Source organism: Salmo trutta, chromosome 26, assembly GCF_901001165.1.
Source record: "Salmo trutta chromosome 26, fSalTru1.1, whole genome shotgun sequence".
Taxonomy (NCBI): domain Eukaryota; kingdom Metazoa; phylum Chordata; class Actinopteri; order Salmoniformes; family Salmonidae; genus Salmo; species Salmo trutta.
The window spans coordinates 17785531-17801179 of record NC_042982.1 but is presented as its reverse complement, the minus strand read 5'-3'; the positions used below and the strand labels follow the sequence as shown (position 1 = coordinate 17801179).

The window sequence follows — 15649 nt, the reverse complement described above, 5'->3', positions numbered from 1 at the left end:
GTAGACCACAGGGCTCTGTGTGGGGCTGGGAGTGTACTCTACATAGACCACAGGGCTCTGTGTGGGGCTGGGAGTGTACTCTACGTAGAACACAGGGCTCTGTGTGGGGCTGGGAGTGTACTCTACATAGACCACAGGGCTCTGTGTGGGGCTGGGAGTGTACTCTACGTAGACCACAGGGCTCTGTGTGGGGCTGGGAGTGTACTCTACATAGACCACAGGGCTCTGTGTGGGGCTGGGAGTGTACTCTACATAGACCACAGGGCTCTGTGTGGGGCTGGGAGTGTACTCTACATAGAACACAGGGCTCCGTGTGGGGCTGGGAGTGTACTCTACATAGACCACAGGGCTCTGTGTGGGGCTGGGAGTGTACTCTACGTAGAACACAGGGCTCTGTGTGGGGCTGGGAGTGTACTCTACATAGACCACAGGGCTCTGTGTGGGGCTGGGAGTGTACTCTACATAGACCACAGGGCTCTGTGTGGGGCTGGGAGTGTACTCTACATAGACCACAGGGCTCCGTGTGGGGCTGGGAGTGTACTCTACGTAGAACACAGGGCTCTGTGTGGGGCTGGGAGTGTACTCTACATAGACCACAGGGCTCCGTGTGGGGCTGGGAGTGTACTCTACGTAGACCACAGGGCTCTGTGTGGGGCTGGGAGTGTACTCTACATAGACCACAGGGCTCTGTGTGGGGCTGGGAGTGTACTCTACATAGACCACAGGGCTCTGTGTGGGGCTGGGAGTGTACTCTACATAGACCACAGGGCTCTGTGTGGGGCTGGGAGTGTACTCTACATAGACCACAGGGCTCTGTGTGGGGCTGGGAGTGTACTCTACGTAGACCACAGGGCTCTGTGTGGGGCTGGGAGTGTACTCTACATAGACCACAGGGCTCCGTGTGGGGCTGGGAGTGTACTCTACATAGACCACAGGGCTCTGTGTGGGGCTGGGAGTGTACTCTACGTAGAACACAGGGCTCTGTGTGGGGCTGGGAGTGTACTCTACGTAGACCACAGGGCTCTGTGTGGGGCTGGGAGTGTACTCTACATAGACCACAGGGCTCCGTGTGGGGCTGGGAGTGTACTCTACGTAGACCACAGGGCTCTGTGTGGGGCTGGGAGTGTACTCTACGTAGAACACAGGGCTCCGTGTGGGGCTGGGAGTGTACTCTACGTAGAACACAGGGCTCCGTGTGGGGCTGGGAGTGTACTCTACATAGACCACAGGGCTCTGTGTGGGGCTGGGAGTGTACTCTACATAGACCACAGGGCTCCGTGTGGGGCTGGGAGTGTACTCTACATAGACCACAGGGCTCCGTGTGGGGCTGGGAGTGTACTCTACATAGACCACAGGGCTCTGTGTGGGGCTGGGAGTGTACTCTACGTAGAACACAGGGCTCTGTGTGGGGCTGGGAGTGTACTCTACATAGACCACAGGGCTCTGTGTGGGGCTGGGAGTGTACTCTACGTAGACCACAGGGCTCCGTGTGGGGCTGGGAGTGTACTCTACGTAGACCACAGGGCTCTGTGTGGGGCTGGGAGTGTACTCTACGTAGAACACAGGGCTCCGTGTGGGGCTGGGAGTGTACTCTACATAGACCACAGGGCTCCGTGTGGGGCTGGGAGTGTACTCTACGTAGAACACAGGGCTCCGTGTGGGGCTGGGAGTGTACTCTACATAGACCACAGGGCTCCGTGTGGGGCTGGGAGTGTACTCTACATAGACCACAGGGCTCTGTGTGGGGCTGGGAGTGTACTCTACGTAGAACACAGGGCTCTGTGTGGGGCTGGGAGTGTACTCTACATAGACCACAGGGCTCTGTGTGGGGCTGGGAGTGTACTCTACATAGACCACAGGGCTCTGTGTGGGGCTGGGAGTGTACTCTACATAGACCACAGGGCTCCGTGTGGGGCTGGGAGTGTACTCTACATAGACCACAGGGCTCTGTGTGGGGCTGGGAGTGTACTCTACGTAGAACACAGGGCTCCGTGTGGGGCTGGGAGTGTACTCTACATAGACCACAGGGCTCTGTGTGGGGCTGGGAGTGTACTCTACATAGAACACAGGGCTCCGTGTGGGGCTGGGAGTGTACTCTACATAGACCACAGGGCTCCGTGTGGGGCTGGGAGTGTACTCTACATAGACCACAGGGCTCTGTGTGGGGCTGGGAGTGTACTCTACATAGACCACAGGGCTCCGTGTGGGGCTGGGAGTGTACTCTACATAGACCACAGGGCTCCGTGTGGGGCTGGGAGTGTACTCTACATAGACCACAGGGCTCCGTGTGGGGCTGGGAGTGTACTCTACATAGACCACAGGGCTCCGTGTGGGGCTGGGAGTGTACTCTACATAGACCACAGGGCTCCGTGTGGGGCTGGGAGTGTACTCTACATAGACCACAGGGCTCCGTGTGGGGCTGGGAGTGTACTCTACATAGACCACAGGGCTCTGTGTGGGGCTGGGAGTGTACTCTACGTAGAACACAGGGCTCCGTGTGGGGCTGGGAGTGTACTCTACATAGACCACAGGGCTCTGTGTGGGGCTGGGAGTGTACTCTACGTAGAACACAGGGCTCTGTGTGGGGCTGGGAGTGTACTCTACATAGACCACAGGGCTCTGTGTGGGGCTGGGAGTGTACTCTACGTAGAACACAGGGCTCCGTGTGGGGCTGGGAGTGTACTCTACATAGACCACAGGGCTCTGTGTGGGGCTGGGAGTGTACTCTACGTAGAACACAGGGCTCTGTGTGGGGCTGGGAGTGTACTCCACATAGAACACAGGGGGGAAGGGGGGAGTTTGGAAATGCAGGAAAAAGAACGTGAAGAAATGCATGATGGGGATTATGTAATTCCTTCCAGATTTCGTGTGAACTTTGTACATCCTCCCATTGCCAGCTACAATGTATAGCAGCATCTCAGATAGTACTATTGTAGAGCATGAACATGTCCCATAGCCTGTTAGATTAGGAATGTTTTCCACTTGTTTTGTCTGAACTAGTTTCTTTTATTTAGTCAATGCAGCAGACAGGTAGACCAGACCCGTTATCAATCACTAAAGACCAGACATGTCAGTCCATATAAAATGTTGGTTGTTGTAGCAGAGGTAGCTTCCTGATAGGGCGGTCTTCTTTCTTTGTCTTGTCACCTGACCTCTAACCCATAACCCGACATGTGGTGGATGCTCAGAACTGAGGCGGCGTGGTATAACCATAGAGGATTCTAGTGTCCAAAAGCCTGTTTTAGCATGGGCAGCGCTATTGAGGACTTTCACCATTTTGAAGTAGTAAACTGGGTGAGACTTCCTATGGTTTATGGAAGAATCACATAATTCCATCCAGGTCACAAGGAGGGATCAGACAATACATTATACTTGTGAGCAAACATTCCATATCTGCAGGTGGCAGTAAATCGCCAACCTTGGCTTTATACCTGTTCAAACAACACATTCCAGGTGGCAGTGTGCACCCTTTGTTTGCCATCTCATAGAAGTTGTAGAAGAAGAAAATGTACCGCTTCAAAATGGAGATGACCTCAATGGTGCGCTGCCCATGCTCTCACAGACGCCATAATGGGACATGCACAATGATGCGATGTCTAGCTAAGTCTATGGGTATAACTATATCAATGAAGAGGAAAATGGAAGGACACTAACAGGACTTTATTTTATTTGTATTTTATTTCACCTTTATTTAACCAGGTAGGCTAGTTCTCATTTGCAACTGCGACCTGGCCAAGATAAAGCATAGCAATTTGACACATACAACAACACAGAGTTACGATGGAATTAACAAAACATACAGTCAATAATACAGTAGAAAAAAGAAAACAAAAAGTCTATATACAGTGAGTGCAAATGAGGTAAGATAAGGGAGTTAAGGCAATAAATAGGCCATGGTGGCGAAGTAATTACAATATAGCAATTAAACACTGGAATGGTAGATGTGCAGAAGATGAATTTGCAAGTAGAGATACTGGGGTGCAAAAGAGCGAGATAAATAAATAAATACAGTATGAGGATGAGGTAGTTGGATGAGCTATGTACAGATGGGCTACATACAGGTGCAGTGATCTGTGAGCTGCTCTGATAGCTGGTACTTAAAGCTAGTGAGGGTGATATGAGTCTCCAGCTTCAGTGATTTTTGCAGTTCGTTCCAGTCATTGCCAGCAGAGAACAGGAAGGAAAGGCGACCAAAGGAGGAATTGGCTTTGGGGGTGACCAGTGAGATATACCTGCTGGAGCGCGTGCTACGTGTGGGTGATGCTATGTTGACCAGAGAGCTGATATAAGGCGGGGCTTTACCTAGCAGAGACTTGTAGATAACCTGTAGCCAGTGGGTTTGGCGACGAGTATGAAGCGATGGCCAACCAACGAGAACGTACAGGTCGCAGTGGTGGGTAGTGTATGGGGCTTTGGTGACAAAACGGATGGCATTGTGATAGACTGCATCCAATTTGTTGAGTAGAGTGTTGGAGGCTATTTTATAGATACCATCGCCAAAGTCGAGGATCGGTAGGATGGTCAGTTTTATGTGTGTTTGGCAGTTTTACGTATGTTTGGCAGCATGAGTGAAGGATGTTTTGTTGCAAAATAGGAAGCCGATTCTAGATTTAATTTTGGATTGGAGATGCTTAATGTGAGTCTGGAAGGAGAGTTTACAGTCTAACCAGACACCTAGGTATTTGTAGTTGTCCACATATTCTAAGTCAGAGTCGTCCAGAGTAGTGATGCTGGACGGGCGGGCAGGTGCGGGCAGTGATCGATTGAATAGCATGCATTTAGTTTTACTTGCATTTAAGAGCAGTTGGAGGCCACAGAAGGAGAGTTGTATGGCATTGAAGCTCGTCTGGAGGTTAGTTAACACAGTGTCCAAAGAGGGGCCAGAAGTCTACAGAATGGTGTCGTCTGCGTAGAGGTGGATTAGAGAATCACCAGCAGCAAGAGCAACATCATTGATGTATACAGAGAAGAGAGTCGGCCCGAGAATTGAACCCTGTGGCACCCCCATAGAGACTGCCACAGGTCCGGACAACAGGCCCTCCGATTTGACACATTGAACTCTATCAGAGAAGTAGTTGGTAAACCAGGCGAGGCAATCATTTGAGAAACCAAGGCTGTCGAGTCTGCCAATAAGAATGTGGTGATTGACGGAGTCGAAAGCCTTGGCCAGGTCGATGAATACGGCTGCACAGTAATGTCTCTTATCGATGGCGGTTATGATGACGTTTAGAACCTTGAGTGTGGCTGAGGTGCACCCATGACCAGCTCTGAAACCAGATTGCATAGCGGAGAAGGTACGGTGGGATTCGAAATGGTCGGTAATCTGTTTGTTAACTTGGCTTTCGAAGACCTTAGAAAGACAGGGTAGGATAGATATAGGTCTGTAACAGTTTTGGTCTAGAGTGTCACCCCCTTTGAAGAGGGGGATGACCGCGGCAGCTTTCCAATCTTTGGGAATCTCAGACGATACGAAAGAGAGGTTGAACAGGCTAGTAATAGGGGTTGCAACAATTTCAGCAGAATCATTTAGAAAGAGAGGGTCCAGATTGTCTAGCCCGGCTGATTTGTAGGGGTCCAAATTATGCAGCTCTTTCAGAACATCAGCTATCTGGGTTTGGGTGAAGGAGAAATGGTGGGGGCTTTGGTGGGTTGCTGTGGAGGGTGCCGTGCAGTTGACCGGGGTAGGGGTAGCCAGGTGGAAAGCATGGCCAGTCGTAGAGAAATGCTTATTGAAATTGTCAATTGTAGTAGATTTATTGGTGGTAACAGTGTTTCCTAGCCTCAGAGCAGTGGGCAGCTGGGAGGGGGTGCTCTTATTCTCCATGGACTTTACAGTGTCCCAGAACTTTTTTGAGTTTGTACTACAGGATGCAAATTTCTGTTTGAAAAAGCTAGCCTTAGCTTTCCTAACTGCCTGTGTATATTTGTTCCTAACTTCCCTGAAAAGATGCATATCACGGGGGCTATTCGATGCTAATGCAGAACGCCACAGGATGTTTTTGTGCTGGTCAAGGGCAGACAGGTCTGGAGTGAACCAAGGACTATATCTATTCCTAGTTCTACATTTTTTGAATGGGGCATGCTTATTTAAGATGGTGAGGAAGGCACTTTTAAAGAATAACCAGGCATCATCTACTGATGGGATGAGGTCAATGTCATTCCAGGATACCCCGGCCAGGTTGATTAGAAATGCCTGCTCACAGAAGTGTTTTAGGGAGCGCTTGACACTGATGAGGGGTGGTCGTTTGGTCGCAGGCCCATTACGGATGCAGGCAATGAGGCAGTGATCGCTGAGATCTTGATTGAAAACAGCAGAGGTGTATTTGGAGGGAGAGTTAGTTAGGATGATATCTATGAGGGTGCCCGTGTTTAAGGATTTGGGGTTGTACCTGGTAGGTTCATTGATAATTTGTGTGAGATTGAGGGCATCAAGCTTAGATTGTAGGATGGCCGGGGTGTTAAGCTCACCTAGTAGCACGAGCTCAGAAGATAGATGGGGGAAATCAATTCACATATGGTGTCGAGGGCACAGCTAGGGGCAGAGGGTGGTCTATAGCAAACGGCAACAGTGAGAGCCTTGTTTCTGGAAAGGTGAATTGTTAGAAGTAAAAGCTCGAATTGTTTGGGTACAGACTTGGATAGTAATACAGAACTCTGCAGGCTATCTTTGCAGTAGATTGCAATGCCACCCCCTTTGGCAGTTCTATCTTAGCGGAAAATGTTATAGTTAGGGATGGAGATTTCAGGGTTTTTGGTGGTTTTCCTAAGCCAGGATTCAGACAAGGCTAAGACATCCGGGTTGGAAGAGTGTGCTAAAGCAGTGAGTAAAAAAAACTTAGGGAGGAGGTTTCTAATGTTAACATGCATGAAACCAAGGCTTTTACGGTTATAGAAGTCAACAAATGAGAGCACCTGGGGAGTGGGAGTGGAGCTAGGCACTGCAGGACCTGGATTAACCTCTACATCACCAGAGGAACAGAGGAGAAGTAGGATAAGGGTACTGCTACAAGCTATACGAACTGGCTGTCTAGCACGTTCAGAACAGAGAGTAAATGGAGCAGGTTTCTGGGCACGATAGCATAGATTCAAGGCATAGTGTACAGACAAAGGTAAGGTAGGATGTGAGTACATTGGCGGTAAACCTAGGCATAGAGTAATGATGAGAGAGATATAGTCTCTAGAGACGTTTAAACCAGGTGATGTCACCACATATGTAGGAGGTGGAACAACATGGTTGGTTAAGTCGTATTGAGCCGGGCTAGAGGCTCTACAGTGAAATAAGACAGTAATCACTAACCAGGACAGTAATGGACGAGGCATATTGATATTAGAGAGAGGCATGCGTAGCCAAGTGAACATATTGGTCCAGTGAGTGGTTGGGCTGGCTGGGGACACGGCGATTCAGACAGTTAGCAGGCCGGTGCTAACAAGCTAACAGTTAGTAGGCCGGGGCTAAACAAGCTAGCAGTTAGCAGACCGGGGCTAGCAAGCTAGCCGTTAGCAGACCGGGGCAAGCAAGCTAGCAATTAGCAGACCGGGGAATCTGGGCTGTTGAGGGACAGACATAAGTCTAGGACAGTCTTTGAAGACCCTGTGAGTAAAAGACAGACTGGTATCTCCATTGAGGCCATTCAGTCAGTTCTAGAAGGCTAATTTTCATCACAGCTTTATTTGAAGATGTGGGTCAGAGCCTGTTATTAGATCTATTATGTTAACACACGTCAGTTTAGAGTTTCGACAGCCATGGGCCCGGGTCAAAAGTAGTGCACTATATATTGAATAGGGTGCCATTTGGGACTCACACCTAGTTTCCTCTGTCTGCAGAATGAGATGAGATACTTGGTTAGAGTAGAGAGATGAGAGAGACACTGTCAGCATTGCTTCTGTTCTCCAACCCTATGACTGAAGAGGACAGAAATGTAATAATGAAATTTGACCCTGTTGTGCTGAATCTCACAGTCAATAAGCAGGGATACTTGGTAACAACATCAGTCCCTTCACCTCATAGTGTTCTGCCTGAGACCGAATATTGCCTGTATGTCTCCACCTGTTAACCACCTCACTCCTCTGCTGTTGGACAGAGACTACTCTCTGTAATAGATGTGTTTCCTCATACTGTAGGCTGCTCTCCCATGGGTACATCCCAAATGGCACCCTATTCCATTTATAGTGCACTATTCTGGCTGTGGCAAAGATCCTGTCCAGCCACACATGGAGATCCACAACCACCAACTGACCTCTAAAATCACAACATATTGTTTCTGGAGACACACAGGCCTAATTCCTTATGGTGAGTGTCCAATGAGGATTTAACCAGGTCTTTTTACCCAAACTACTCAGACTTCTGTTTCTATCTATGTGGACCGGCACCCGTGTCTCACTGGGCCATGGCTCCGGAGGACCTGCCATGACTTGGGGCCAAGCCCAGGCCACTGGTACTTTTCAACAGGCATTTACATAACAAACGTTAACTGTGAACTTTAACACCTTCTCACAAAGCAAAAGTCTTGAATGAGGCAGAGGTTGTTGATTCTGCTCACCACAAGTCATTAGTGTCACACTCCTGGTGATAACGTTACAGCTTACATTACATTAAACACTGGCGACCCACTGGTGTGGAGGTACGTCTCAAGGTAAAACACCATATTATAGTGCACCCTGGTCAACAGTATTTCACGTTTATAGAGAATAGGATGCCATTTGGGATTATAGCCATGTGTTTAGTCTAAGTTGGTCTAATAACACTAGATAGAGGATGTTATAAATACTAAAGTGATGTACAAACATGAGCCAGCTGTCCATATTGAACCAGCCATCAGGTCTCTATGGTAACACAGTAAAGCAGGCAGCAGCCTGATAGATCAGTCATTAACCCTTAACTCTTTATGGCTGTGGCATTACTAGGATACAATTTAGTTCATTACTCCTCTCCTCTCTGAATATATCCTCTGTGACATTACTAGGATACAATTTAGTTCATTACTCCTCTCCTCTCTGAATATATCCTCTGTGACATTACTAGGATGCCACTGATACCTGACTTGTACTTCACTGTTGTATTTATAGCATTTTGAAAAGTTGTTTGTGTATTCTTCAACCAATCTGTTTTGTTGTTTGTTTAAGACAGCCATGCAGTTAGAGCGGTATTGAGGGCTGCAGTACACTCTGTTGTTGACTGACTAACCATTGTCTGTTTCTCTTTTTCTTTGCAGATGTGCAGTAAGATGACCAATGCAGGAGCAGGTAAGTCTTTTTTCATGTGTACATGTTTCACCAGGCTGTGTGTTGAATCTGGGACGTGACCCAAATGGAACCCTATTCCCGACATAGTGCACTACTTTGGACCAGAGCCCTATGTGCCCTGTTCAAAAGTAGTGCACTATATATGGAATATGGTGCACTTTGGGACATAATCACTGTCTTTATATTGTTTTTAGCTCTTTGAGTCCAGGGTCTGCTCTGTTAGCCCAGGGTCTGCTCTGTTAGTCCAGGGTCTGCTCTTTTAGTCCAGGGTCTGCTCTGTTAGTCCAGGGTCTGCTCTGTTAGCCCAGTGTTTGCTCTGTTAGCCTAGGGTCTGCTCTGTTAGTCCAGGGTCTGCTCTTTTAGTCCAGGGTCTGCTCTGTTAGTCCAGGGTCTGCTCTGTTAGCCCAGTGTTTGCTCTGTTAGGCCAGGGTCTGCTCTGTTAGTCCAGGGTCTGCTCTTTTAGTCCAGGGTCTGCTCTGTTAGTCCAGGGTCTGCTCTGTTAGCCCAGTGTTTGCTCTGTTAGGCCAGGGTCTGCTCTGTTAGTCCAGGGTCTGCTCTTTTAGTCCAGGGTCTGCTCTGTTAGTCCAGGGTCTGCACTGTTAGCCCAGGGTCTGCTCTGTTAGTCCAGGGTCTGCTCTTTTAGTCCAGGGTCTGCTCTGTTAGTCCAGGGTCTGCTCTGTTAGTCCAGGGTCTGCTCTATTAGTCCAGGGTCTGCTCTGTTAATCCAGGGTCTGCTCTATTAGTCCAGGGTCTGCTCTTTTAGTCCAGGGTCTGCTCTGTTAGTCCAGGGTCTGCTCTGTTAGTCCAGGGTCTGCTCTATTAGTCCAGGGTCTGCTCTATTAGCCAGGGTCTGCTCTATTAGTCCAAGTTCTGCTCTATTAGTCCAGGGTCTGCTCTGTTAGTCCAGGGTCTGCTCTGTTAGTCCAGGGTCTGCTCTGTTAGCCCAGTGTCTGCTCTGTTAGTCCAGGGTCTGCTCTGTTAGTCCAGGGTCTGCTCTGTTAGTCCAGGGTCTGCTCTGTTAGTCCAGGGTCTGCTCTGAACATCTGTGTTCAATAGAAACACAGGTTATGTCTCTGTTAGTCCAGGGTCTGCTCTGTTAGGCCAGGGTCTGCTCTGTTAGCCAGGGTCTGCTCTGTTAGTCCAGGGTCTGCTCTGTTAGTCCAGGGTCTGCTCTGTTAGCCAGGGTCTGCTCTGTTAGTCCAGGGTCTGCTCTGTTAGTCCAGGGTCTGCTCTATTAGTCCAGGTTCTGCTCTGTTAGTCCAGTGTTTGCTCTGTTAGTCCAGGGTCTGCTCTGTTAGCCAGGTTCTGCTCTGTTAGTCCAGGGTCTGCTCTGTTAGTCCAGGGTCTGCTCTGTTAGTCCAGGTTCTGCTCTGTTAGCCAGGGTCTGCTCTGTTAGTCTAGGGTCTGCACTGTTAGTCCAGGGTCTGCTCTATTAGCCAGGGTCTGCTCTATTAGTCCAAGTTCTGCTCTATTAGTCCAGGGTCTGCTCTGTTAGCCCAGGGTCTGCTCTGTTAGTCCAGGGTCTGCTCTGTTAGTCCAGGGTCTGCTCTGTTAGCCCAGTGTCTGCTCTGTTAGTCCAGGGTCTGCTCTGTTAGTCCAGGGTCTGCTCTGTTAGTCCAGGGTCTGCTCTGTTAGTCCAGGGTCTGCTCTGCTAGCCAGGGTCTGCTCTGTTAGTCCAGGGTCTGCTCTGTTAGTCCAGGGTCTTTCAGGGAGCATTCCAAGTTTAACAGAGGTGGTTTGGTGAACCATTCTCAGTTGATGAGTAACCTTGCATGAGACCTGAAGTATTGCATTAGCTCCCCGAGCCAATGCCTAGACTTTAGCTCAGCGGGCTAACACTGTATTTTAGCATGCATAAGACCCGCATGGTTTCAAAACCAGTCAATCACATAAGGCTTGTCTGCTAGTGCTTTTTCCACAGGGTGGTATGGCTGTTGCTCTGAAACAATGTGGTTGTGAGTTACGGATGGGGACAGGTGTGCCAGCCACCATCCAGGTTTCACTCCCCAGGAGTGTCTGCAGAATGTCCAGAGAATGTCCCTCCCGACATACAGCCTGTCAGGCTTTTATTTTAAAGGCCTATTTATACTGACTGCATGGCTTGGCGAGACGCAGTTAAAATTAGGAGGCATGCCAGATCATTGTTACTAGTACTACATAGTTACTGCTGAAGGAACTATTTGTCGTGTCGTGATGTGGCCCTGGGGGCAGCTGGGGGATTACGGGGCGATTCCATTTTTGTCTCAGGTTCCACTCTCACATGAACTCTATGAGCGCGCGGGGGGGGTGTATGTCAATAATGTACAGGAGACCCTGTTCACATTCCATCACTCTCCCCTATAGGTAGGAATGTCTGCTGTGGTCTGGCTGTAATATATTACGCGCTCTTAACAGACAACTTTACAGCTCTGTGAATGAACACCACTCACACCAGGGTAATCTAGAGTGACGTATCACTGCTCACAGCTACAGCACGCTAACCCTAGAGTAATGGTTGTAAATCTATGGACTTTATGTAGTATTTAGCTTGTTGATGACTTCAGTAACTGTTTGTCAACACAACCAAGACATGTCCTTCCCCATGGTCCTGTTGATGTCATAATTTAGTACAATGTGTTTCTACCATTGCTTTCGTAGTGTCCAGTATATTTAACCACGAGACTCTCGACATGCCGTTTCCCTTTTAGAACCATATCATGGCTGAAGTAAGCCAGACCAAAGTCAGTGTCAAAGTCAATGTGATGTGGTCAGAATCACTAACAGAAAGAGAACAGTAGTTAACAGAACATCTGTGTTCAATAGAAACACAGGGTATGTCTCAAATGGCACCCTACTCCCTATATAGTGCACTACTTTTGACCATAGCATATATGGGGCTCTGGTGAAAAGTAGTGCACAATACAGGGAATAGGGTGCCATTTGAGACACACAGTCAGGGTAATAACTGTGAGTAGGATGATGATGATGATGACGTAAAAAGATGAAGCTAACTCTGAGCTCTGATATTCTCTGCCTATGTTTGACAGCTGTACCGTGGAAACTGTAGAGACTGTATGATGTCATGTTACTGGACCAGATGGTCTGCAGAATCTATGGATGTATCCCAAATGTCACCCTACTCCCTATATAATGCACTACTGCTGACCAGAGCAATATGGGCCCTATGGGCAGTCATCATAATCACCAGTTAGTTCACCTCTGTATAGTGACATAGTCCAGCCGAGGAAACTTCTCTGGGCCCATATCCCAAATAGCTCTGCATGTGACTAAACACACCACGTACACACACACACCACACACAAGCACTCTAGGGTAGAAGTTAGGGTGGACAGCTCTCTGGGGTAGAGGTGAAGAGAATCACAAGTCAGACAGAAACTTGAATCCTCATCTCTCTGAAACGTGGCCTGTGTGGCCTGACTGTATTTGATGTGTAATCTCCATAGTTTATGGCCTTTAAACTCTATACCGATCGATCGGTATATCTGTTGTATATCTGTTGCTATGTTCTCACAAGCATTTCACTACACCTGCAATAACATCTGCTAAATATGTGTATGTGACCAATACAATTGGATTTTATTTTATTTGATGTTGAGAGGAAACTTGAAGCATCTATGGGAAAACGCCAGACCTTTCTGTCTGACTCAAAATATTTTTTAAACCTTAGACCTTTCTGCCCCACTAGAATGTTTTTAAACCCCAGACCTTTCTGCCCCACTAGAATGTTTTTAAACCCCAGACCTTTCTGCCCCACTAGAATGTTTTTAAACCCCAGACCTTTCTGCCCCACTGGAATGTTTTTAAACCTCAGACCTTTCTGCCCCACTAGAATGTTTTTAAACCTCAGACCTTTCTGCCCCACTAGAATGTTTTTAAACCCCAGACCTTTCTGCCCCACTAGAATGTTTTTAAACCTCAGACCTTTCTGCCCCACTAGAATGTTTTTAAACCTCAGACCTTTCTGCCCCACTGGAATGTTTTTAAACCTCAGACCTTTCTGCCCCACTAGAATGTTTTTAAACCTCAGACCTTTCTGCCCCACTAGAATGTTTTTAAACCTCAGACCTTTCTGCCCCACTAGAATGTTTTTAAACCTCAGACCTTTCTGCCCCACTAGAATTTTTTTAAACCCCAGACCTTTCTGCCCCACTAGAATGTTTTTAAACCCCAGACCTTTCTGCCCCACTGGAATGTTTTTAAACCTCAGACCTTTCTGCCCCACTAGAATGTTTTAAACCTCAGACCTTTCTGCCCCACTAGAATGTTTTTAAACCTCAGACCTTTCTGCCCCACTAGAATGTTTTTATACCCCAGACCTTTCTGCCCCACTAGAATGTTTTTAAACCCCAGACCTTTCTGCCCCACTAGAATGTTTTTAAACCCCAGACCTTTCTGCCCCACTAGAATGTTTTTAAACCCGAGACCTTTCTGCCCCACTAGAATGTGTTTATACCCCATACCTTTCTGCCCCACTAGAATGTTTTTAAACCACAGACCTTTCTGCCCCACTAGAATGTTTTTATACCCCAGACCTTTCTGCCCCACTAGAATGTTTTTATACCCCAGACCTTTCTGTCCCACTAGAATGTTTTTAAACCCCAGACCCTTCTGCCCCACTAGAATGTTTTTAAACCTCAGACCTTTCTGCCCCACTGGAATTTTTTTTAACCCCAGACCTTTCTGCCCCACTAGAATGTTTTTATACCCCAGACCTTTCTGCCCCACTAGAATATTTTTATACCCCAGACCTTTCTGCCCCACTAGAATGTTTTTAAACCCCAGACCTTTCTGCCCCACTGGAATGTTTTTAAACCTCAGACCTTTCTGCCCCACTGGAATGTTTTTAAACCTCAGACCTTTCTGCCCCACTAGAATGTTTTTAAACCTCAGACCTTTCTGCCCCACTAGAATGTTTTTAAACCCCAGACCTTTCTGCCCCACTAGAATTTTTTTATACCCCAGACCTTTCTGCCCCACTAGAATGTTTTTAAACCCCAGACCCTTCTGCCCCACTAGAATGTTTTTAAACCCCAGACCTTTCTGCCCCACTAGAATATTTTTATACCCCAGACCTTTCTGCCCCACTAGAATGTTTTTATACCCCAGACATTTCTGCCCCACTAGAATGTGTTTAAACCCCAGACCTTTGTGCCCCACTAGAATGTTTTTAAACCTCAGACCTTTGTGCCCCACTAGAATGTTTTTAAACCTCAGACCTTTCTGCCCCACTAGAATGTTTTTAAACCTCAGACCTTTCTGCCCCACTAGAATGTTTTTAAACCCCAGAATATTTTTTTGTTTCCCCTCAGCTCCCAGAAGGACAGGCTCAGGGACAGGGACAAATCCAACAGCTTATTTTTAGAACATTTTACCAACATTTTACAGTCGTCTGTAAAATCACCTTGGCTGACCTGCTCTCTCAAAGTGAGGAGACTGTCTATCACTGTCCTAGACCACACACACCCATACAAACACACACACACACACACACACACACACACACACACACACACACACACACACACACACACACACACACACACACACACACACACAGATCTCCTCTCTGAGTATATCCTCTAATCTGTGTTGACTGGTGCAATCTAAAGCCAGTCATTCTGTGGTTCTGTGAAAACAAAGGAAGAGCTGTGTGGAGAGGGTTCATTCTCTTAATAAGACACTCCGTGTCTGAAGGCTCCATTGGGTTATTAAGATACTGCGTTCCTCACACCTCTCAGTGAATGACTCCAGGGCAAAGCATTCAACAACCTGGCTGACTTCCCTCACCAGGAAAAAAGACACGTCTTTAAGACTCTTTGTACAACTGGCTTTCTTCTTTAGTTTATTTCCTCTTTATACTTCAATTTCACCTTGCTATAATAAGGACTTGAGGCATCCTGCTGGATCTACTGGCTCTACTGTCAGGCTGCTGCTTTGATCAACTCTACAGAGTACTGACTGACTGGTTAACCATGGAGGAGTCCTCCTCATCATGCACTACATGATTACACCCGCAACATGTCATCCTCACGTGAGATCAGCCTATACCCTGGTTTAGTCATAAATAGCGAATAGTTGTGAGTAGACATAATCTTTTTGAGGTTTCTTAATCAAATAGATGCTAACTGTCCTGTTTTGTTTATATGGGATTTACTATAGAGTTCTGCACCATTAATATGAACTTGGCTGAAGCTGAGTGTAGTCAATCGATGCTGCCACAGGGACCATTCCTAGAACACTAGGGTTCACTAGAACAGGAACATTACCCCCCTATCTGAGATACCTACTGCAGCCCTCATCCTCCACATACAACACCCGTTCTGCCAGTCACATTCTGTTAAAAGTCCCCAAAGCACACACATCCCTGGGTCGCTCCTCTTTTCAGTTCACTGCAGCTAGCGACTGG

General features: G+C 47.7%; 1 protein-coding gene across 1 annotated transcript in view; it reads left to right on the top strand.

Moving 5' to 3' along the window:
* Positions 1-15649, top strand: part of LOC115163291 (stAR-related lipid transfer protein 13) — a 107719-nt gene that overhangs the window by 28117 nt on the left and 63953 nt on the right. Inside the window, exon 5 of the mRNA XM_029715048.1 lies at positions 9213-9243. Within this exon, the coding sequence (XP_029570908.1) occupies positions 9213-9243 (31 nt within the window). The remainder of the gene's footprint in view (positions 1-9212; positions 9244-15649) is intronic.